The sequence below is a fragment of the Bos taurus genome, chromosome 21 (genome assembly GCF_002263795.3).
Source record: "Bos taurus isolate L1 Dominette 01449 registration number 42190680 breed Hereford chromosome 21, ARS-UCD2.0, whole genome shotgun sequence".
NCBI lineage: Eukaryota > Metazoa > Chordata > Mammalia > Artiodactyla > Bovidae > Bos > Bos taurus.
The window spans coordinates 17,399,604-17,424,865 of record NC_037348.1 but is presented as its reverse complement, the minus strand read 5'-3'; the positions used below and the strand labels follow the sequence as shown (position 1 = coordinate 17,424,865).

At 39.6% G+C, this 25,262-nt stretch overlaps 1 protein-coding gene across 1 annotated transcript in view; it reads right to left on the bottom strand.

The window, feature by feature from the left end:
• Positions 1–25,262, bottom strand: part of AGBL1 (AGBL carboxypeptidase 1) — a 939,272-nt gene that overhangs the window by 428,742 nt on the left and 485,268 nt on the right. Inside the window, exon 19 of the mRNA XM_015459153.2 lies at positions 2,427–2,556. Coding sequence (XP_015314639.2) covers positions 2,427–2,556 — 130 coding nt within the window. The remainder of the gene's footprint in view (positions 1–2,426; positions 2,557–25,262) is intronic.

Below are 25,262 nucleotides of genomic sequence, written 5' to 3'. Positions count from 1 at the left end.
CCCTGGAGTAGAAAATGTCAACCCACTGAAGTATTCTTGCCTGGAAAATTCCATGGGCAGAGGTGCCTGGCAGGCTACAGCTCATGGGGCAAAGAGTTGGACAGGACTGAGCACACATATGCAGGCCATGAAGTTACTTCTAGAGGGCAGACAGCAGATTACAGCGTCTCCTTGGATGGAGAATGTGAGGTAGCATGAAAACATGGCACATTTTGACCAATGTAGAATAAGTGTTCTTAAGGGAAAAGCATGTGCTTTGTCATTTTGCAATAAAGCACTGACTCAACAAGCCTGAAGCATGTAAACCCTATATTCTCCAAAGAAAGGTCTGACCCTGGACTGGCTCCTGGGAGCTCACCTTGACATCTGTGGAATATCCTGATAGATAAGAGTGTCTTTCTTTACCTGGGACCTTGGGCCACGTTAGAAGGTTGATACCATGTGATATATGGTGGGGTTCTTGGGCCACAAAGCTTGACCTCTGAAGAGCCTGGAGACTAAGATTAGCTGCATGGACACCAGGGCTACAAAATGACTCCTGAGGACTTCCCTGGCGGCTCAGTGGTTGAGAATCCACCTGCCAATGCGGGGGATAAGGGATTGATCCGTTGCCGGGAAGATCCCAGTATGTCTCAGAGTAACTTGGCTCCCGCGCCACAACCACTGAAGCACGTGCACCCAGAGCCCACGCTCTGCAACAGGAGAGGCCACCACGATGAGAAGCCCGCACGCGGCAGTTAGAGAGTAGCCCTCACTTGCCAAAACTAGAGAAAGCCTTCGTAGCAGCAACAAAGACACAGTGCAGCCAATATATAACGACCCTCACTAAAAACCCTGGTGGCTCAGGGGAGCGTCCTTGTCTGACAACATTCTACCTGTGATCACACGTCATAGATGGAGAATTAAGCATTGTCCATACAACTGCCCTGGGAGCAGACACCTGGACTTAACACATCCCCTCAAAGAATAAGTGATGAAGAGAGAAGGGGTTGCAGGGTAGAAAGCCAGATCAACTCTACTTCCTGGTGATCCCAAGGACATCATCTGACCTCTTAATGTTTTTGAGGTTCAAGTCAGCTTCTAAATTAGATATTCATCCATTGTTTCACTGGATACTCATTGAATGTGCCACTGTTTTAATCATATAGTATATGGTCAAAAAGTGGTTAATGGTGGAGATGATTGTTTGAATTGGTCCATGTGTGAGCTTCTGCAAATTAGTTTAAGCTCCTTCAGTGAGGTAAGCACTCTAAATCTGTACATATGCCCTCTGCACTTTTGCAGATAGATATGTTCATAGTTTGTAGTCCATAAATGATTACTTTCATACAGTTATGTGGCTAGTATTACCTCCTATCTTATCTTGAGCCTAAGCCTCTGAATGTTGTTTTTCATCAATTGCACATTTACTATAAGCTCGAGAGAAAAGCCTACACGTGAAGGTGCCTAGAATGGTGACAGAATCATCTTTGGAACTTAATAAGTGCTAGTTGAATACGAATCTGAACATCTAGAGAAAATTTTACTATTTAATGAGACATATACACTTTCCTTCTTGATGAATAACTGGGAAAAAAAACTAAAGACCCAGGAAATGGGATGAAATGCAATTTTTTGCCCGGTTTTCAGCAATGAATATTGAACTCCTAGTTTGCTCTTGTTGCCAGTTAAATGGTTTCCCAAAAAGATACTCTCAATCCCTAATTCCCAGTACCTATGTATGTGACTTTATTTGGAAAAAGATTCTTTGCAGATGTAACCAAGTTAAGAGGAGCCCATACTGAATTAGGGTGGGCCCTGGTTCACTGTGGGCTTCCCAGGTGGCTCAGTGGTAAAGAATCTGCCGGCCAATGTAGGAGATGCACATTTGATTCCTGGGTTGGGAAGGTCCCCTGGAGAAGGAAAGAGCAACCCACTCCAGTATTCTTGCCTGGGAAATCCCACGGACAGAGGAACCTGGTGGTCTACAGTCCATGGGGTCACAAAGAGTCAGACATGCCTGAGCATGTACACATTAGTCCAGTGACTGCTATGCTAAGAAAGGAGAAATTTGGCAGAGATTGGAGCTGTGCTCCCATGAGCCAAGGATGCGAAGGACTGCTGGCAATCACCAGAAACTAGGACGAGGCAATGAAGGCTTCTTTCCCAGAGTCTTTGGAGACATTAGGGGCTGCTGACATCTTAATTTCCAGACTTCTAGTCTCCAGAAGTGTGAAAGATAGGCTGCTGTTTTGTCTTTTTTTTAATCTATACAGTTTGTGGTATTCTGCTATGTCAGCCTTAGGAAATGAATATGCCCCCATTACAGCTTGTCATACACAGGTCTTAGGCTTGTGTCTGGTTTTCCTGCCTGAACAGAAAGTACTCTGTACCCAGAAGGTGGGGGGAACCAGCCAAGAGTGTGGAAGCAGAAGGAAGTGACTCACCATGGGACTCCGACCAATGCTGCCCAGGTAGTGGAGGAGTCCTTTGGCATGGTAGATTGTGGGCTGGAGATGAGCGCTGGGAGACAGCCACTGTCTGTTCAAGTCCTCCCCTCTCAGTGAGCATCTGTGACTGCGGGAACCAACAACAAGCAAATAAATACACATTTAGAAGAAAATAACTTGAGAAAATAAAGCTCGACAAGACAATTAAACTAATGAATCCAACTTCCTTCTGACTTCTGCTCAATTGGCATCCACTGAAGATGCCCAGAAAGATGCAGATCCCAATTGTCGTGATTATTCACAGCTCCCCAGAGAACTGGAAACCATATTTAACTTGAGTCAGGGTCACCAGAGTTTGAAGATGAAGTTTGGGAAATATTGTTCTCCGCTACCTACTTCTGAGGAGAACAAGTTCAATAAATTTCTCTAGACTCTCCAGTTCCACAAATAATCATTATTAATAATAAGTTGAGATCAATATATCATGCTGGGCATGTTACATATGCTCTTTCTAGCTGGCCCAGTAATTCTGCCAAGTGGATATTATTGCACCCCAGTGAAGACAGTGACACTTAGAAATGGTTAAATAAATGCCCCCAAACCACCTAACAGACTTAGGCTTTCCATCCACATCTGTTTCCCTCCGAGAAACAGCATAGGGTCTTTCTCCTAACACGTTAACTCCACCCTATCCATATAGATGCCACAGAAAACTTGACATTTACTCAGAGAGCTGGAGGGTCATTTTCAGATACATCATCATGGATTATTAGCTCTAGAAATGAGCTCAAAAATCATACTTGTCCTCATTTGGGAAAAGAGGATGTTCCCATTTGAAAGTATCAAGTCTCTCTACAAAGGTAACACAGCTGGTTAGCGAGAACAGTGACTGCAATTCAGAGAGAAGGAAGCCGAGATGCTGGGTGGTGGGTAAAGGGAACCTTAAAAGCCCGGGTCCACCAGTGATTACCAATGGCCGCCCCTTCTCTAGGGAGGCAACCAGAAGTCCTGCTGAGATGTTATTTATTCAATAGGCTGACAATCAAGGTACCAGAGATTAAGAGGAAGCAGAGCAGCATCTCCATCATCTAGTCCTCCCAACCTCCCTACCCGGATCCCTACTACCACCCCCTGCTGCCCTTGTCCTTCTCTTTTTGAAAACATAATTTTATTAAATTATTTATTTTTGGCTGCCCTGAGTCTGCTGCTTTGCTCAGGCTTTTTCTAGTTGCAGTGAGAGGGTGCTATTCTTCATTGCTGTGCGAGAGCTTCTCATCCTGGTGGCTTCTCTGCAGAGAACAGGCTCTCTGTGTCCCGGCTTCAGTAGCTGCAGCACGTGGGCTCAGCAGTTGTGGCGCGTGGACGTAGCTGCTCAGTAGTATGGAACCCACATCCCCTGGATTGGCAGGCAGATTCTTTACCACTGAGCCACCAGTGATGTCCTGCCCTTGTCCTTCTGTGCTTCAACTTAATCAAACTGCACACCACTCTCCCTGAGAAATTGTGCCTGCTGGTCTCATTGCCAGGACTCCCCAAATCTTCATCCCTTACCTCTTCAACATTCAGGGGTCAGTTTTTCAGGGAAACTTTCCCTGATCCCCAGACCCTTATGTTCTCCTGCTACTAAATATATTGCAACACCATCCTCAGAGTTCTCATAGAATCTTTTTGAATGGTTTTTATTCCATTTACTTTTGTTTCTTTCACCTTTGTTGTTAAACTGTAAGCTTCCTTGGGGACAGAAACAGTTTCTTTGTTACCATGTAGACCCAAATATAGTAACTGTGTCAGAGTTGGTATTAGTAAATACTTTGGAGTGAAAAATGTACTAACATTTAAATGTAGAATCAGATACTTTTTCTGTTCAAAGAAAAAACACTATTTTTAATAAATCTTGGAGGTGGAAGGAAAAAGGTTCAGCCTCCTCCTTTCAGCACTTTCTAATCTCATGTTTCTGAAATTATCTTTAAATATTAGTTTCCTGCTGCTTGTCAGGCCCTGTTACAGCTTGCTGGAAACAGAAAATCTTTAGATTAATCATTTATCCTGATTTCACCATTAAAATATTTTGACTTGAGAAATGGTAGGTTTGTTGCATCTTCCTCTATGACTTTTATTCTTTCCTTGCTTTACATCCCCCAACATCCTCTTTTTAATAGCAATGACATTTAGAAATAGGGTTTCTGCCTGGCGACCAAGGATGAAGATAAAATACAAAGCAAATCTTTCGAAAGAAGCAAATAGCAATAGAAAGAAGCCAGCGTCCCAGACTTTCTCCTAAGCCTATCTGCTGTGTTTAAATGAATTTCTTTTCTCAAATCAAGGTACTTGCCAGCACAACATCCCAGAGCCTCAGAATTTTCTCTAACTGCTCTGTGATTCTGCCCTGACCTGGAGTCTCATCAACCCTGGGTTGTTTTTTTTTTTTCTTTGTAATATCAAAAGTAATGAAATCAGTAGAGGCCCCATAAAAGTATTTCTGTTTGTTGCAATAAAAATGCAAGCTTTCTCTGTGACCAGTAGCCAGCAATTCCATGCAACTCTCTCTGCCTCTGCTTTCCTTCTGTTCCACAGAGATCACATTCTAGAGCAATGTCCACAAGGAAAAAACCCAGAGGTTGACAATGGCAGATATACCATTCCAGACAACAGTTCTTCCAAATGTAGGGGCGAGGTGGAGTTTTGTGTTGCAATCAGAATAAGCCTGAGTGTTGGTTAAACAGATCGAGTCTCAACTCAGCTTTGTCTCCAGATAAGGGGATTGGGGGCTTCTGAGAGTCAATACTGTCATATGCAAAAGAATACAGATACTCCTACCCTACCTCTCAGGATTATTCTGAGGGTTAAATGAAACGATCTCTGTTTTAGATATCTCCATGGAGAAACTACATAACTCTTTCTCCACCCGTCTATGTCCAGACCATGTCTACATCTATATCCACGTGCATAATCTCTACTTCTATCTGTATCTACATCTTCATCTTCAACTCTAATGCTCAGGGATGCCAAGCACCACTTGGATTGTGGTCATTCATTCCTTATCTCATCCTAACACTTTTCCTTATGAATAATCATCAGAGAACTGCATGCACTTTGATTGGAAGGGAGAAGAATCTTGACTGGGAACTTCAAATAAGAGGCAGTGGTTAGTTTTTAAATTCAAACTGACTTGAACACATTTAAGAGTGGAAACCACGAGACTGAAGAGAAAAAGAGTTATCTAAGGAATGGTACAGACGAGGCTGTTTGCAGGGCGAGAATAGAGACAGACACAGAGAGTAAGTGTGTGGACATGGTGGGAAGGGGAGGGTGAGACGTATTTGGAGAGTAGGATTGACATATATGCAGTACCATGTGTTAAACAGAAAGCTAGAGGGAAGCTGCTATAAAGAACAAGGAGCTCAGCTCACAGCTCTGTGATGACCTAGACGGGCAGGATGGTGGGGGAGGCTGCAGGGGGAGGGATATGTGGACATGTATAGATGATCCACTTTGTTGTATAGCAGAAACTAATACAATGTCGTAAAGCAATTTCCAATAAAAAATAAAATGTTGTCTGAGGAAAAAAAATGCAAGGATATAACAATATAAATTGCTGAACAGACTATTTAATAGTCCCAAGCAGGCCATTAAATTGTACCAAGGGAAGGATGGCTTCTAAGATCTACTAGGTGTGCAGATTTGGGGAGAAACTGGACTCATTTGAGACTTAAACAAGTCTTTTCTCCTATTAGTCGGGGAAAATTTTTGCTGGTTTTTCAGGGGCGGAGACAACAATGCATTCCTTAGGTCTATCTAGGAGGCATGAACTTGGGAAACCCATATGTATTTGTATTCAGTGTTCTTTGCGTGGCTGTGGTTTTGAGAGTATCTCTGTGTGCACTTATGGCTTCAGCAGTTCCTAGATTTCTGCAATTTCACATTATTACAACAAGTACAACACCTAACTCGAGTGCTGCTCCTTTTAAAGCAAATCCATTTTCTTCCAATCTTCAAGTCCATTTAGCATTTTGCATTAATGACATCAGCGATTCATGCAGTCGGAGGAATTGCTGTCGCTCTTCCTAGGGATTTGTTTTAAGCATTTGAAGATGAAATGCACCCCATCTTATTATCTACTGTAGCATTTCTGAAATGACAGCTGCTGCCTCTATGTGGAGAAAATTAGCAGATGGACAGTTATGACTGGCTGGCAATAAATTCAGCGCCTCTAATTTCTGAAAAGGGGTCATCCCTCAAATAGAGTTTGAAGTCTTGCTTTGCTTCTAACGAGAGGAAAATGGTCAGCATTGCTATCTTTTTTTCCCCACTGAAAAACTGCAGACTTACAGAAGAGGGGAAGAAACACTTCCTTTTGATTTTCACAAAGGAAGTCATTTGACTCATATAGTCCTCCCCATTTTTTTAAAGCAAAAGCATTGGTTTAAGAGAGTGTCAAACAGAGTGAAGTAAGTCAGAAAAAGAAAAACTTCATATATGAATGCATATATGTGGAATCTACGAAAATGTTATAGATCAACTTATTTGCAAACCAGAAATAGAGACAGATGCAGAGAACAAGCGTGGATACCAAAGGGGATAAAAGGGGGAGGTGGGAAGAACTGGGAGATTCGGATGGACATGTACACTCTACTGTGTATAAAGTAGACAACTACCGTTTAGCACAGGGAACGCTCCTCAGTTCTTTGTGGTCACCTGAATGGGAAGGAAGACCAAAAGGAAGGGGATACGTGTCCACATGTAGCTGATGCACTTTGCTGTACAGTAGACACTAGCAGGAGATTGTAATGCAACTTTCTTGTTCAGTCACTCAGCCGTGTCTGACTCTTTTGTGATCCCACAGACTGTACCTGCCAGGCTCCTCTGATCATGGGATTTTCCAGGTAAGAATACTGGAGTGGGTTGCCGTCTCTTTCTCAGAGGATCTTCCCAACTCATGTATCGAACCTACATCTCTTGAGTCTCCTGCATTGGCAGGCAGATTCCTTACCACCAAAGAATCTGTGCCACCTGGGAAGCCTCTCTGAGTACTTTACATGTATATTATGAGCCTGCCTTTTTTAGGGTATTTGCAGCACATGTCTAGGATATCTCTAATTAAACCTGCAGTTTTTGGTAGGTCAAATCCCTTCCCTAAAAAAAAAAAAAAGGCTTTTGGTCTCCTGAAAATGTGGTCATTTTATGACCCCCCCCCAAAAAAAACACCCACATATTAGCCAAAACTATCAAAAAATGAATCAGAAAGGACGGTTCTAAGAGTTCACTGAATAAAAGTCATCATCTTCATGGTAACCTAAGCATACCTTCAAGGCCAGATAGTCTAAAGGGAAATGATGTCACTCAAAACCACTTTTTAACATCAGTTGTGGACTTTACAATGGACTTCCCAGGGGGCGCTAGTAAAAAAAAAACTTCACCTGCCAACGCGGCAGACATAAGAGACAGAGGTTCAATCCCTGGGTTGGGAAGATCCCCTGGAGGAGGGCATGGCACCCCACTCCAGTATTCTTGTCTGGAGCAACCCATGGACAGAGGAGCCTGATGGGCTACAGTCCATGGGGTCACAAAGACTCAGACAAGATTGAAGCGACTTAGCACCCACACATATGGGTTTATGTGTTTGCTAAATACAAAGATTATCCTAACCGGAGAATGGGAAATAAATGATCTAACCAAAGGCCTTGACACATAGACCCTGAACTACCAGGACCCCTGAAGCAAAGAAAGAATTAGAGGCCAGAGGAAGAAAGAGGAAAAGTGCGCTGCTTCCTGAAAGAGAATCTATAAAGCTGCAGTCAGACAATAAAATGATTCAAAAATCTCCCATCCAGCCGTGACTGATCAAAGGAGAGATGGGGCCCTTCAGACTGAATGAGTGATGCCAGGCTTGATAATATTAGTGCCCGCGGCACAGCAAGCTCTGTAGTCTGAAGAGAGGCAGCATGTTTGAGATTTAGCAAGTGCTTTACCATTCACTGCACATCTTAGTAACAGGAGACAGCGTGGGTGCAGGAGAATATTTATCAAGGTAAATAGATGCATGAGAGAACACGACTGAACCGCACAGGCCACTGTGGGCCAGACACTGTACCCAGAGCTTTCCAAATAAAGACCGCCTGGATCAGGAAAAGGAGGAAAGAGAAAAAACACAGCAAAACACAGTGTCCTCCTAAGGCCATCATCACTCTACAGCTCAAATAATCAGGGTTGTAAGTGACATATTATGTTCAAAATAGTTTTGCCATACAAAGAGCTCAGATAGACAGTAGTCTAGAGTGAAGGAGAAAGAAGCAATCAAACCCAAGGGTCCCTCAACATATCCAAGAACCCAGCCACATGGTGCCAGAGGACTGGTCACCCCAGAGCCCGGGCAGAGGTAAGCTGAGGTCCTCAAATGATGGACAGATCTGCACATGACTACAGGGCTTCTCTGATGGCTCAGTGGTGAAGAACCTGCCTGCCAATGCAGGAGATGCAGGTTCAATCCCTGGGTCAGGAAAATCCCCTGGAGAAGGAAATGGCAAGCCCCTCCAGTGGTCTTGCCTGGGAAATCCCATGGACAGAGGAGCCTGGTGGGCTGCAGTCCATGGGGTTGCAAAAGAGTTGGACACAACTTAGCCACTAAACAATAGCAACAACAACAAAGAAATGACCAGGGTGGAAATCTCAACTTTGTTAAATAAATCACCCAGAGTTGACACTTGAACCTAGGTTAGTCCAAACCTAACCTGCTCATTTTCCTCAAAGTATGGGCACAGTAGCATCATGTGAGAGCTTGTTAGGTGTGTAGAAACCTGGGTCCCATTTCTGTATCTTCATTTTAAGAAGAGTTCCAAAGAATCGGTATACACATTTAGTGAATGCCTTTAAAGGATTAGAATGTAAATTGGTATCAACACTATGGAGAACAGTTTGGGGTTCCTTAAAAAACTAAAAATAGAGATACCATATAACTCAGAAAAAACCTGCTCCTGGGCATACAGCTGGAGCAAACCATAATTAGAAAAGATACACTGACCCCTATGTTCATAGCAGCACTGTTTATGAGAGCCAAGACATGGGAACAACTAACTGTCCATCAACAGATGGATGGAGATGTGATGTGTGTGTGTTGTATGCGTAATGGAATATTATTCAGCCACAAAAAAGGAAATGATGCCATTTGAAGCACCATGGATGGACCTAGAGATGATCACACCAAGTGATGTAAGTCAAAGACAAATATTTGACATCACTTATATGTGGAATCTAAAAAACGATACAGATTAACTTATTTATGAGACAGAAACCATACACAGACTTAGAAAACAAATTTACATTTACCAAAGGGGAAGGTGAGGGAAAGGGATAAATTAGGAGTTTGGGATTAATGTATACATAAATCTACACATAAAATGGATAATCAACAAGCACCTACTATATAGGACAAGGAACTCTACTCAATACTCTGTAATAACTCTATGGCAAAAGAATCTGAAAAAGAATATATATATGTATATGTATAACTGAATCGCTATGCTGTACGCCTGAAACTATTACAACATTATAAATCGACTATACTCCAATATAATTTTTTTCAAAAAGCCAAAGGCAATAATAAGCAAAATAAGCATTGCCTTATGCTTTATTTTATGGAAAGAAAGAAAATTAACACTTATATAGGAACGTGGACTTTTAAAGGACTTTATTGCCAAAAAACTTGCAGGAATCTAGAGCATTTGCTGTTTAGAATCACTGGCATCTGACTCTGAGCAGCACCAGCTCCAAAAGCTTTAAGATGTATCTTTCCTACTTTCCCACCTAATTTCCCCCAGGATTGAATTAGCCTATTGCATGTTTTAATTTGAAAACCAATGTAGACTTAAGATGTAAGTGTGTTTTCTCTGAGTTATTTTGACAAGTCTGGTTTCATCATATCATTCAGACATCCAATGTAACAAAAGATAACAAGCGAAGGACAAGGTGAAATCAGGTCAGACCATATTATGGAGTGGGAAATGTAGGAAAGCCCTACAATATTATGAATATAAATCAGGAATATGTAACGTGTTAATTCAAATTTCTCCCTAGAACTGAGTCATATACAACTGACTCAGTAAAAGTAACAAATAGATTCAAGTGGTTAGATCTGATAGGCAGACTGCCTGAAGAACTATGGATGGAGGAGGTTCATGACTTTTTACAGGAGACCATCCCCAAGAAAAAGAAATGCAAAAAGGCAAATTGTTGTTTGAGGAGTACTTACAAACAGCTGAGTAAAGAAGAGAAAATGAAAGGCAAAGGAGAAAAAGAAAGATATACCCACTGGAATACAGAGTTCCAAATGATAGCTAGGAGAAATAAAAAAGCCTTCCTCAATGATCAATGCAAAGAAACAGAGGAAAACAATAGAATGGGAAAGACTAGAGATCTCTTCAAGAAAAATACAGATACCAAGGAAACATTTCATGAAAAGATGGACACAGTAAAGGACAGAAGTGGTATTGACCTAGCAGAAGCAGAAGATATGGAGAAGAGGTGGCAAGAAAGATCTTCATGATGCACATAACTATGATGGTGTGATCACTCACCTAGAGCCAGACATCCTGGAATGTGTCAAGTGGACCTCAGGAAATATCACTACAAACAAAGTTAATGGAGGTGATGGAATTCCAGTTGAGCTATTTCAAATCCTGAAAGATGATGCTGTGAAAGTGCTGCAGTCAAAATGTCAGCAAATTTGGAAAACTCACAAGTAGCCACAGGAATGGAAAAGGTCAGTTTTCATTCCAATCCCAAAGAAAGGCAATGCCAAAGAATGTTCAAACTACTGCACAATTGCACTCATCCCACACATTAGCAAAGTAATGCTGAAAATTCCCCAAACCAGGCTTCAACAGTATGTGAACCATGAAATACCATATGTTCAAGCTGGATTTAGAAAAGGCAGAGGAACCAGAGATGAAATAGCCAACATCCCAAAAAAAAAAAAAACCAAGAAATTGCCAACATCCGTTGGATCATAGAAAAAGCAAGAGAGTTCCAGAAAAACATCTGCTTCTGCTCTAATGATTACATCAAAGCCTTTGGCTGTGTAGATAACAACAGACTGTGGAAAATTCTTCAAGTGATGGGAATACCAGACCACCTTACCTGCCTCCTGAGAAATCTGTATGCAAATCAAGAAGCAACAGTTAGAACTGGACATGGAACAACAGACTGGTTCCAAATTGGGAAAGGAGTACATTAAGCCTATATATTTTCACTTTGCTTATTTAATTTATATGCATGCATAATGTAAAATGCCGAGCAGGATGAAGCACAAACTAGAAACAAGACTGCCAGGAGAAATATCACAACCTCTGATACACAGATGACATCACCCTTATGGCAGAAAGCAAAGAGGAAATGAAGAGCCTCTTAATGAAAGTGAAAGAGGAGAGTGAAAGAGTTAGCTTAAAGCTCAACATTCAAAATACTAAGATCATGGCATCCATTCCCATCACTTCATGGCAAATAGATGGGGAAACAGTGACAGGCTTTATTTTTTTGTGCTCCAAAATCACTGCAGATGGTGACTGTAGCCATGAAATTAAAAGATGCTTGCTCCTTGGAAGAATATCTATGACCAACCTAGGCAGCATGTTAAAAAGCAGAGATGTTACTTTGCCAACAAAGGTCCATCCAGTCAAAGCTATGGTTTTTCCAATAACCATGTATGGATGTAAGAGTTGGACTACATAGAAAGATGAGCGCCAAAGAATTGATGCTTTGGAACTGTGGTGTTGGAGAAGACTCTTGAGAGTCCCTTGGACTGCAAGAAGATCCAACCAGTCCATCCTAAAGGAAATCAGTCCTGAATGTTCATTGGAAGGACTGATGCTGAAGCTGAAACTCCAATATTTAGCCAGCTGATGAGAAGAATGGACTCATTTGAAAAGACCTTGATGATGGGAAAAATTGAAGGCAGGAGAAGAAGGGGACAACAGAGCATGAATTGGTTAGATGGCATCACCTATTTGATGTACTTGAGTTTGAGCAAGCTCCGGGAGTTGGTGATGGACAGAGAGGTCTGGTGTGCTGCAGTCCATAGGGTCACAAAGAGTTGGACATGACTGAGAGGCTGAACTGACTGAGGTAGAATAATTTATTTAATTTCTGAAATTTTAAATCCATTAATAATCTTTGCAAAACATTGCCAGAACAGGAAATTATAAAACAATTTTTCAAAAATTGAGAACTAAGAATTACCTGCATAATGTTAAAAAAAATATGTAAGAAATATTGTTTTGAAAAAAGTCAACACTCATGCCTGAGTAGGACAATCAAGAAAATAAGAATTTTTGGACACTTTCTGTGTCATAGTATGTGTATAAAAGTGCCCATCAGTTCTGATTCTACATATATATATTTTTTAATATATATTTATTATGAAATAATAATAGAAAACCAATGTTTCACTCATACAATAAATAATTCAATAAGGTAACAGGATATAATATTACATTAGAGAAGAAAATGATCATATAAGAGAGCTGATAAATATTTTGGTGCATTTAAAAAATGGAATATTGTGCAATTGTTAAGAAAAAAGAGGAACATATCTATTTACTAATATGGAATGGTGATTTTCATGATATAAAGCTAAGTGCTAAAAATTATATAAAATATAAAAAGCATATTTTAGAATGAAGAAGACATGATTTATATATATACATATATATATATTGATTTATGCAAATAACATAAGATAAATAAAAAACTAATAAGATTGATTAGGCTTCCCCAGTGGCTCAGTGGTAAAGAATCCACCTGCCGATACAGAAGACACCAGGTCCACCCCTGGGTGGGAAGATCCCCTAGAGAAGGGGATGGCAATCCACTACAGTATTTTTGCCTGGGAAATCCCACAGACAGAGGAGCTAGGCAGGCTACAGTCCATGGGGTCAGAAAAGAGTCGGACATGACTCAGAGACTAAAACATAAAGATTGATTACTTTCAGAAGGCGGATGGAAATAGGATATAAAGCATGGATGAATGGGAATTGGGTAGGACGAATCAAGGGCAAATGACACTTCTCTAATTGTACTTTTCTGTATTGTTCCAACGTTTAGAATCATGTTAATGTCTCACATACTCATAAGAACAAATAAATATAAGAAAACTGAATAGAACTCCAAGTGGATTGGTTACAAATAAACTCTATGGCAAATAAATAACACTTATGGAAGTGAAGAAGGAAATAACTGACTCAAGTAACTTTATAAAACAATGTTACTACCTACTCTAAACACAAAAACAATAGTACACAAGTGTGTTTTTCACAGCAGTATGTAGTTCTGAGTTAGCAATTCTAAAATGACTTTAGATGTACTCTGCTGCTGCTGCTGCTGCTAAGTTGCTTCAGTTGTGTCCGACTCTGTGCGACCCCACAGACGGCAGCCCACCAGGCTCCCCCATCCCTGGGATTCTCCAGGCAAGAACATTGGAGTGGGTTGCCATTTCCTTCTCCAATGCATGAAAGTGAAAAGTGAAAGTGAAGTCGCTCAGTCATGTCCAACTCTTAGCGACCCCATGGACTGCAGCCTAACAGGCTCCTCCACCCATGGGATTTTCCAGGCAAGAGTACAGGAGTGGGGTGCCATTGCCTTCTCCCTTAGATGTACTCTAGAATTGACTAAATAAGTAAATCAGTTATACATAATAACAACCAGGTATCTCACAGTCACAAAAAGAATTATAAATAAAGAATTAACTCTGTGATGTTGTTCTGGAATCAAAAGTATCAGCATGAATTCATGGTTTCATATAGAAAGTTAGATTAAATAGATACAAGTGTATCTGTAGTGGTGTATGTATTCATGCATTTATTTCCTAGTTCTGTCTACTGTAAGGACCTAGAAATAATAACCTCTGAGTAGTATGAACATATAAAATGCTCAGATCAAAGTTTCCAGGTAACATTATTTAATGAAAGACATCAGGGCTTCTTGAAGAAATACCTAGCTTCAGAGGTGGGGTGAGGAAAGAATATCAGTCTAGAATATATTACGATGCCAGAATTTTTAAAGCACTCAGAAATAATGGGAACATGTTGAAATGACAGAAGAATCAATTTCAAGGGAATCTCAATGACCAAACGTGGTAAGACTTAAACACTAAAATCAAGTAATTATTAATAAGTAATTATTCATAAGTTTGTGCTGATATAAGTAAATAAAGGAAGAGCTCTTCATTTGAGTAGAATTCCAGTCAGTTAAAACAGAAAGAGTGAAGGAAAATAAAGCTATCATTTGGCAAATATAATAGTAATTGTTATAAGCCAGAATCATCAATGGATGCTAAAATTAGTGGGTTATGATGAGGAGTAGAATATTTATATAGACTTGTGTCCCCATAAGATACTTATTAATTTCAAAGGGAAATTATTAGTAAATTTATGGTGAAGAAACCCAGCAGATACAACCTTAATCAACAGATCAAAGATAACATCATCATTAGAAATACATATGCGCTGAGGACACACCATCACTTACATGATGCTTTTGCCGAAAATACAGAAGATAAATTTAATCATCAGAAAAACTCAAATCAATGTGTACGCTCCAAATAACAGACCAGTACTCGTCAAACATGTCCAGATCAAGAAAAATAAAAAAGGCTGACAAGCTATTGTAGACTGGAGGAGATTAAGAAGACATGAACATGGGGCTTCCCTGGTGGCCCAGTGGTTGACACTTTGCTTCCCAGTGAATAGGGTGCAGCCTCCCTGGTGGGGGAGCTAAGATCTCTCAGGCCTCACAGTCAAACACCCAAAATATAAAACCAAAGCAATATTCAATAAAGACTTTAAAATTGGTTCACATCAAAAAATCTTTAAAAAAATTTTTTTAAAAGAGAAGACATGAATACCACATGCATTGGGAAAATGATCTTTATTGGTATAATTGATGAAATCTGAACCAATAAATACTAGTACCTTGATGTTATTTTCTAAGTTTCATCATTATACTGTGGATATGCAAGATGCTACAAAGTGGGTTAAATATATATATATATATATATACACACCCACACACACAAGGCTTTTTGTACAATTATTACAATTTTTACTTTTCTGACAGATGTTTATTATTTCAAAATAAATGCTTAAAGGATTTGTAAAAATTTAAATTTAAAAAAGGAACATATCCTATAATTCATGAAAAAAATAACTAATTTTAAAAACTCAGAAATAACTCAATAAATTGTTAGAAAAAGAAATTAAGGAAATAAAAGCAAAAATAAAAAAATGGGACCTAATTAAACTTAAAAGCTTCTGCACATAAAGGAAACTATTAGCAAGGTGAAAAGACAGCCTTCAGAATGGGAGAAAATAATAGCAAATGAAGCAACTGACAAACAACTAATCTCAAAAATATACAAGCAACTCCTACAGCTCAACTCCAGAAAAATAAATGACCCAAACAAAAAATGGGCCAAAGAACAAAATAGACATTTCTCCAAAGAAGACATACAGAGGGCTAACAAACACATGAAAAGAGGCTCAACATCACTCATTATCAGAGAAATGCAAATCAAAACCACTATGAGGTACCATTTCAAGGCAGTCAGAATGGCTGTGATCCATAAGTCTACAAGCAATAAATGCTGGAGAGCGTGTGGAGAAAAGGGAACCCTCTTACACTGTTGGTGGGAATGCAAACTAGTACAGCCACTATGGAGAACAGTGTGGATATTCCTTAAAAAACTGGAAATAGAACTGCCTTATGATCCAGCAATCCCACTGCTGGGCATACACACTGAGGAAACCAGAAGGGAAAGAGACACGTGTACCCCAATGTTCATTGCAGCACTGTTTATAATAGCCAGGACATGGAAGCAACCTAGATGTCCATCAGCAGATGAATGGATAAGACAGCTGTGGTACATATGCACAATGGAGTATTACTCAGCCATTAAAAAGAATACATTTGAATCAGTTCTAATGAGATGGATGAAACTGGAACCTATTATACAGAGTGAAGTAAGCCAGAAAGAAAAACACCAATACAGTATACTAACACATATATATGGAATTTAGAAAGATGGTAACAATAACCCTGTGTACGAGACAGCAAAAGAGACACTGATGTATGGAACAGTCTTATGGACTCTGTGGGAGAGGGAGAGGGTGGGGAGATTTGGGAGAATCTCATTGAAACATGTATAATATCATGTATGAAACAAGTCGCCAGTCCAGGTTCGATGCACGATACTGGATGCTTGGGGCTGGTGCACTGGGATGACCCAGAGGGAGGGTATGGGGAGGGAGGAGGGTTCAGGATGGGGAACACAGGTATACCTGTGGCTGATTCATTTCGATATTTGGCAAAGCTAATACAATATTGTAAAGTTTAAAAATAAAATAAAATTTTTAAAAAAAATGAAACCTAGAGTAGAAAGAATGAGATGAGTAAATCAATACAAATAATGCCTTATAAGAAAAATGTGAAAAAAAAAAAATTTAAACCTAAGGAAAGTGAAAGTGAAAGACGCTCAGTCCTATCCAACTCTTTGCAACCCTATGGACTATATAGTCCATGGAATTCTCCAGGCCAGAATACTGAAGTGGGTAGCCTTTCGCTTCTCCAAGGAATCTTCCCAACCCAGGTTGCAGATGGATTCTTTACCAGCTGCGCCACACAAGGGAAGCCCAATCCTTAGGAATCAAAGAGGTAAAAAGGATTTAAGAGAAACTGACACATAGTGCGTGACACATTGAAGACAGGCAAACAGTGACCCATGGATAAGGGCGTGTAAGAAAGAAAACAAGGCCAAGATCAGAACAAAGGCTATACTAAAAGCACTAAGAAACCAAATTGAGAAAACGCACATAAAATAATAAAAAAATTAAAATCACATTGCAATAATTTATTATGCATCTAAGATAAATAATATTGATCCAGAACCAACATCAAGACATAATCTAGTAATATTACTGGATTTTAAAGGAAAGAAAAAAAAAAAAACTCATTGGGGAGCAAGGCAATAAAAACACTGTACTTAAAAAGGAAAAATTAGGTTATCTCTTTTGGCAGCAATGCTTCAGAAGAAAATTGAATAGTGATATTCAAGAAATTAAATAAGACATTTAAAGGAAGAAAACATGAGACAAATTTTTTTGTATCCAACAAAAGTGATCCTCAGATACAAAGAGAAACAGACACATTGTTATTAAGATTCAAGAACCCAAGGAATATTATTCCCGTGATCCTATCCTAAGAAATACATTAGACGGCAAACTCAGATACGCAAAATGATCAGAGAGTTATGGATATTTTCAATTTTTATAAAAATAACCTGTGGATATTGATGCCACAGAACTCATTTCACATTCATATTATAGTTTTCTCCACCAGAAGTTGAGCCCTTTGAAGGTAAAAGATAGTATCTTGTCACATCTCTGAATCCCAGAACCTGGTACAGCACCTGACCCACTGAAATTACTCACTGAACATATATGAATGTGAATAAGACAGCATTGAATTTAAACTTCTAATTTAAATGTCGTAAATGAAGTGTGCTTAAATAAATGCTTAATACAGCAAAATCAGTTAAGAAGCAAAACAGTTTTGAGTTTCAAATGTTTTCTGACATCACAAAAGCAAAAGCAGATTATTCCCAGCAATCACTTTTACCTTAGTTGTCATGTTTGCGATGTAAAATAAAACAAATACTTTTATTTTTTTAATAGTGAAAGATCCCATCACTATAAGAAAAACAATAAGGTACGCCCCATCTTTTTATATCAGGCCAGAGGATCGTACAGCTGGTTTTCCTCCTCATCACCATCATAACCAACATTGAGTGCCAATCTTCTGTTATGGGGTTCTATGCGTTATCTCCGTTGATCTTCATGATAATCCTATAGGCATTGTTATTATAATTGCCACTTTGCAGATGAGGAAATAGAGGTTTGGGACAGTTAAGTAATTTGCCTAAATTAGCAAAAGTACAATAGTTTCTAGTTTCAGAGTAAAAGGCATAATACAGAAGAAGATTATTTTATGAAAGTCTTAACCACCCTATCCTGTGGACAGATCAACTCAATGTCCTCAAGGGATGAAAGGTGGGGAAGAACCTACAGAAATGGACCATCTTTGCCTCCCATACCTACATGAACCAGAACGTCTCAGCTTGTGTCTAACTGAAATTTAGAGGCAAACTTTGTTTGAAGAAAGGATTACAGTGTTTAATACATTAATAATTGATGGCTTGTGAGTCAAGTGTCATTACACGATTCAGCCTTAGAAATCTGTTGACAATTTAGTATGCAGTTTTCTCATATGTAAAATTAATACTCCCTTTCATGCTTGACAAGTTGGTGTAAGGTGTAAAATTTTATTCAAAAGACAAAAGCGTTGTATAAAACCATGTATTATTCATTAATTCACTGTATATTTATTGTTACCACATCTACAGAGCGTCAGATACTATTCTTATCCTGAGGAATACAGTCATAAACAAGCCCAACTAGGAATTTACATTCTGGGGATTATGATTAAGTGGTAATTAAAGACAGGCAGATGTCCGTCATATTTGTTAATTTTTCAGCACAGTGACCAGCGTGTGGTAGGCAACCAATTCATCATGATTGAAGGAACTCCCCATTCTACTGCTGAAGAATATTTCTTCTCTGGGAAGCCAATATCTAAACTAAAGCCACAACTTTAAAAAAAAAAATGTTAATTCAACAGATTTAATTATGGTGTATTGATTTTTTTCCTGATCATCTCTGTCTTGGCAAGCTCTCTGTACTGCTACAGTCTAAAAATCTCTATGCCTTCCTTGTTAGAGACAAACTCTTGGTGAAAAAATTCCACGTAAAAACCAGAAGCATTAACACTGAGAAAAATAAAAATTGTCCTTTCTAAGACTGCAATTTGTTTCATTCTCTTAACCTTAATGCAAGTGCTGATATTACAGCTGAGATATCCCCCCAAAATCCAGAATTAGGGTCCTTTAATTAGACCAAATAATACCACATATGTTTCTTCCTGAATGGAATAAAAAAAAAAAATTCATAGCTCTTTACTTGTTCTCTTCTTCTATGCCTCTGAGGCTTCTTTCACATTAAGGCAATTTTTCGTTGTGGACCAGAAGGTATACAGGACATGTACAACTCCCTGATGAGCGGGAAGCCAAAAGATATCTCAAGAGAGCAAAACTCTTCCCTCTCCAGCTAACTAGTAGAGGTAGCAAGAAAATTGATTCTCTGTTTCTCCAGAGGCTATCAATGTGTTTAACTCTGGTGTATAATAAAATCCAGATAAGTCTCTTCAGGAAAGAAACAGAGATGCAGGAAAATAATTTCTGCTGATTGGGAGTTTCAGTAGCTAGAAACATTCACCTCATCCCCTGAAAGCAACATTGACTGTCAGTACCATCCTAGGTAAAGGAATGAAGAAAGTCATCCAGGAAGTCTGGTCTTTCTTCTTCTTAAAGTCCTGGCAGGAGAAAGTTGAAAGATTGGAGGATACTACTTACAGTACTAAAGAGAAAGTCAGAAGACAAATTGAGATTTAGTCTTGATTCGGACACTTGCTTCTATGGGATCTTAAACATGTTCCTTAATATTGCTTGAGTTTTTCCTGTGGTCATGTACAGATGTGAGAGTTGGACTGTGAAGAAGGCTGAGCGCCGAAGAATTGATGCTTTTGAACTGTGGTGTTGGAGAAGACTCTTGAGAGTCCCTTGGACTGCAAGGAGATCCAACCAGTCCATTCTGAAGGAGATCAGCCCTGGGATTTCTTTGGAAGGAATGATGCTAAAGCTGAAACTGCAGTACTTTGGCCACTTCATGCGAAGAGTTGCCTCATTGGAAAAGACTCTGATGCTGGGAGGGATTGGGGGCAGGAGGAGAAGGGGACGACAGAGGATGAGATGGCTGGATGGCATCACTGACTCAATGGACGTGAGTCTCAGTGAACTCTGGGAGTTGGTGATGGTCAGGGAGGCCTGGTGTGCTGCGATTCATGGGGTCACAAAGAGTTGGACACAACTGAGCGACTGATCTGATCCGATCTGATCAGAGTTGTTATTTATTTTAAAAAATTAGGACACAGGATCTTTAGCCTATGTAACTCTTCTTTAAAAATTGACTATTTTAAGAAAAGAGAAAGAGAGAAAAAGAGATACACAAGGGGAGAAGAGAGTATAGAGGTGGGCTCTACAGTTTTACTCTTTGGAACACAGATTCCTAAACAGAAAAATTGCCCAAGATTTATCACCTCATAGGTGAATTGTAAAAATTGACTCCACAACGGCTTTCTCGCCTTCTTTGCTCATAATGTTTCTCTCCAAAGACATAATTCTAAACTGATACTTAAATTCTTCCAATGACTTACCATTATCTACAGGAGGACATGTAAACTACTTTGATTGGCATTCAAGATCTACAGAGTGGTCTTGGTTCACCAACCCAACTCTTGGTGAGCATTCTTATTTTCATCATCAGCAAATACTGTCCTGAACTTTTAACAAACTAAACTACATCCAGTCCCATCACTTTCTGGCAAATAGAAGGGAGACAAGTGGAAGCAGTGACATTTTTCTTTTCTTGGGCTCCAAAATCACTGAGGACGGTAACTGCAACCATGAAATTAAAAGACACATTCTCCTTGGAAAGAAAGTTGTGACAAACCTAGTCAAGCAAAGACATCAATTTGCCAACAAAGGTCCATATAGTCAAAACTACAGCTTTTCGAGTGGTCATGTATGGATGTGAGAGTTGGATCATAAAGAAGGCTGAGTGCCGAATAATTGATGCTTTTGAACTGTGGTGCTGGAGAAGACTTGAGAATCCCTTGGGTGGCAAGAAAATCAAACTAGTCAATCCTAAAGGAATTCAACCCTGAATATCCATGGGAAGGACTGATGCTGAAGCTCCAATGCTTTGGCCACCTGATGTGAAGATCCAACTCGTTGGAAAAGATACTGATGCTGGGAAAGACTGAGGGCCAGAGAAGGGGGTGGCAGAGGATAAGATGGTTAGATGGCATCACTGACTCAATGGACATGAGTTTGAGCAAGCTCCAGGAGATGTTGAAGGACAAGGGAGCCTGGCATGCTACAGTCCACACAGTTTGAAAAGAGTTAGACACAACTGGGCAGCTGAACAACAACAACAACAACAAACTAGATATTTAGATTATAAGTCTGAAAAATACAGTGTTTCCTGCCATCTCAGTAAACAAAGGCTGTCACAGTCATGGACGACTGCAGCCCTCCAAGGTGAACACATGAGCTCTGAGGAAACTCAGGGCCGAAAACAATATCTGCCAACTGGCATCCAGCAGACTGCAGCCATTCCCCAAGGAACGAGCCCTGAGAAAACTCAGGATATGAAAACATAGGATACTGACCCCAGACAGCTGAGGTGCATATCAAAGGAAAGATGTCCGTGAGCCCCAGACTCTTGCATCTTCCCATACATAGAAAACTGATAAATACCTTAACTTGGGATATCTGGCTTTCTTTAATTAATAGTAATTTTTGATATTCAGTTTCCCTGCCCTTTGTTGCAAAATTTCTATATATCTTACCTCCCTGCTTGCCTCCTTGGAGCAGTTTCTCATAGCTATCAGAAAAGCTGTCTCCTAGACTGCAGTCCTAATTTTGCCCCAAATAAAACTTAACTCGCAACTCTCACAGTGTGCAAGTTTTTTTCAACAAGTCATTGGAGGATAAACTGTTCTTTTTTTTAATTTGCTTCCAAACTTATTCTTAGTAATCTTACTACTGCCTAACAAAACCTAGTGCTATAAGCAAGACAGATGTCCTGGTTGTTTCCAAAACAGTCTGTGCTCTCCCAAGGATCAAATACTCTCTCCTGATGGAATCATGTCTGAAATCCGGTCCTTTTCTTTTCTTTTCTTTTCTTTTCTTAGTCTACCCACCTTTCAAAAAACTTCTCAAACACTGCCATGTTCAAGAGACTTTCTTTGACTACTCCCATGTACAGCATCAATTTCTCCAACTTCTGAACTCCTTAGGAAAACAAAGAAAAATTTGTGTATAGTCAGGCTTGCCTGGTGGCTCAGATGGTAAAGAATCTGCCTGCAATGCAGGAGACCCGGGTTCAATCCCTGGGTTGGGAAGATCCCCTGGAGGAGGAAACGGCAACCCACTCCAGTATTCTGGCCAGGATAACGCCTTGGAAGAAGAGCCTGGTGGGCTACATACAGTCCATGGGGTCATGAAGAGTCAGACACAACTGAGCAACTAACACTTTCACTCGTGTATAGTCAGTAGAGTCAGGTCTGGTGCTGGAACTTGCCATGTATATTTGGCTAAATTATTTAACCTTGCTAAATTTAGGAATCCTTAATATCAGATAAGAATGATTCCTATCCCTTAATCTATACCTAAAGGAAATATTAGTATCCAACTCACAGAATTTTGTTTGTTCATTTCTTAGAATTAAGTGACATACCATACTGAAAGTGAGACAGGCTGGGACCTGGGATTCTTTGCTGCAGGGTTGCAATGTTTGCACCTGGACAAACCTCTCCTCTAGCAACAAAATAAAAATAAATTGTATAAGACTAAAAATAACAGTGTGCCTGCACATTTGGGGCAAATTCTGGGTAAAAGATACAAAGAGACCAAAAAATAACAACCACCACTCCTAAAGAAAGTTGCTCATTCGTGTCCCTTTTGTGACCCCATGGGCTGTAGCCCACCAGGCTCTTCTGTCCATGGAATTCTCCAGGCCAGAATACTGGAGTGGGTAGCCATTCCCTTCTCCAGGGCATCTTCCCAATCGAGGGATCAAACCCAGGTCTCCCACATTGCAGGTGGATTGTTTACCATCTTAGCCATCAGGGAGCAAAAACTGGGTACTGAGAGCAAAAGCAGGTACCACGTATGCACACACCACCACCAGAGAGGTGGGCAGACCATCTAAGTCACCTTCTCTGACCCCTGGACACCCTTACCCTCATCCCAAGTAAGGATCCCCCTTGCCCCTCCTTCCGGAAGGAGCAAGCAAAGGAAACTTGTTTGTCCTCACCCCCACCACTGCAGCAGAGGTCAAAACATAGCCTTGCCTGAATTTCTTGTCTGGCCTCTAGTCAGCTTCTGTTGATTGCGGAAGGCCAAGAACCCAGTTGGTAACAAGCACTTAACAAAATGCTTAGTAAATTCTCAGTGACAAAGAATAAATATTTGGCTTTGTTAAAACAATTACTTACAGCATTCACATTTGCATCACCCTCAAATACTGTCCTGAACTTTCATTTAACTAAGCTATATGTGCTTGTACTTACATTATAAGTCATTGGAGGATAAACTATATTTTGGCTGTTTATTAAATCTGCTTCAGTCCTTATCATCATGTCCTATATTCAATGGATCTCAATAACTACTCATTACAGAGACGCTTAGCGATAAATAAGACTATAAATATAGGACTGTTCTCTTTCCTTTTTCTTTTAGATTTTCAGTAAAGCATGAGAAGTAAATAAAAATAACAGGAGAAAAACTGTATTTTTCATTTAATCCTCATAACAGACTCCATTTCATATCTGGAAAAAACTATACTTCAGAAGGTTTATGTAACCATCCACAGTCACACATTTCAAGGATGAATGTGAACCCAGGTTTTTCACCAAATTGAAAAATGGGTGGCCTGAAGGAAGTTTGGAAATTCATTTCCCTAAAAAATAATCTCTGGTATCTCTTTTATTGTTTGTCCTCATTTTCTCTTGACATACTCCACAATAGTTTCATACGGAGAGGTGTGGTGCTGGCTTCAATCTTACCCTGGCGCTCTGCAGCCCGTTTATTCTAGATTCCCCCATACCCACAGGGGATATGTTATCCACCTCAGTGGATGTCCTAGCTATGTGTTTCCTAGCATCACTGCTTCTGTGCTTTGAAGCAATTATTAAGGCTTATTTGAACAGAGCACTGTGATATCACGATGGTTTATCTGATAACCAGTATGGCTACTAAATGACTAATAGGCAGGGGGGGGCAGGTAGCATATCCCATGTGGAGCGCTTGGACAAAGGAATGATTCATGACCCAAGAGGGTAGAGTGTGACGGCTTGAAACTTCATCACACTTGCTCAGAAAGGCATGCAATTAAAAATGTATGAATTGTTTATTTCTGGAATTTTCTATTTAATATTTTCCAGCCATATGTAAACTCAGGTAACTGAAACTCTGGGGAAAAAAAAAAAAACAGACAACAGGGGACTGCTTATATTGTTCAGCTAAATTACACACACATACAGCGCCAGGAAGTTAAAAAGGCAAAGGAACTATTCATCAGATCTTATTAAAAAAAAAAAAAAAGAAGGTAACACTAATGACTTTCTCATTATTCTCAGCAAATGTCTCCCCCATTTCTTTGGCTTCTCAAACCAAATATCTTAGAGTCATCTTTGGGTGCCTCCTTATTTCATACCCCTAATCTCACTTATCAGCAAATTGTACAGACTCTGACTTAAAATGTATATACAGACTGACTATGACTCACCACTAGCTTCCTCAAAGATATTTCCTAAAAAATTTGAAATTACTTTACTTTGGATCTTATTTCCATTAAGACCCAGAATTAAATCAGACAAGTTTCTCATTGCAGCTTGACTTCATCCTTTTATTCTGGGAGTTATTTTAGCAATATGAGAATTCAAAATATCTTTATAGCTAGGTCTCATGAACCAGAAAAAAAAAATGCTACCTTTGATCTACTGTATATTTTAAATGAAAAATATACACTTCAAGCTAAACATAGTTAATATAATTTTACATCTCTTTTACATAACCTTTACATCTCTTGTCAAAATTATATTTTATAGGAA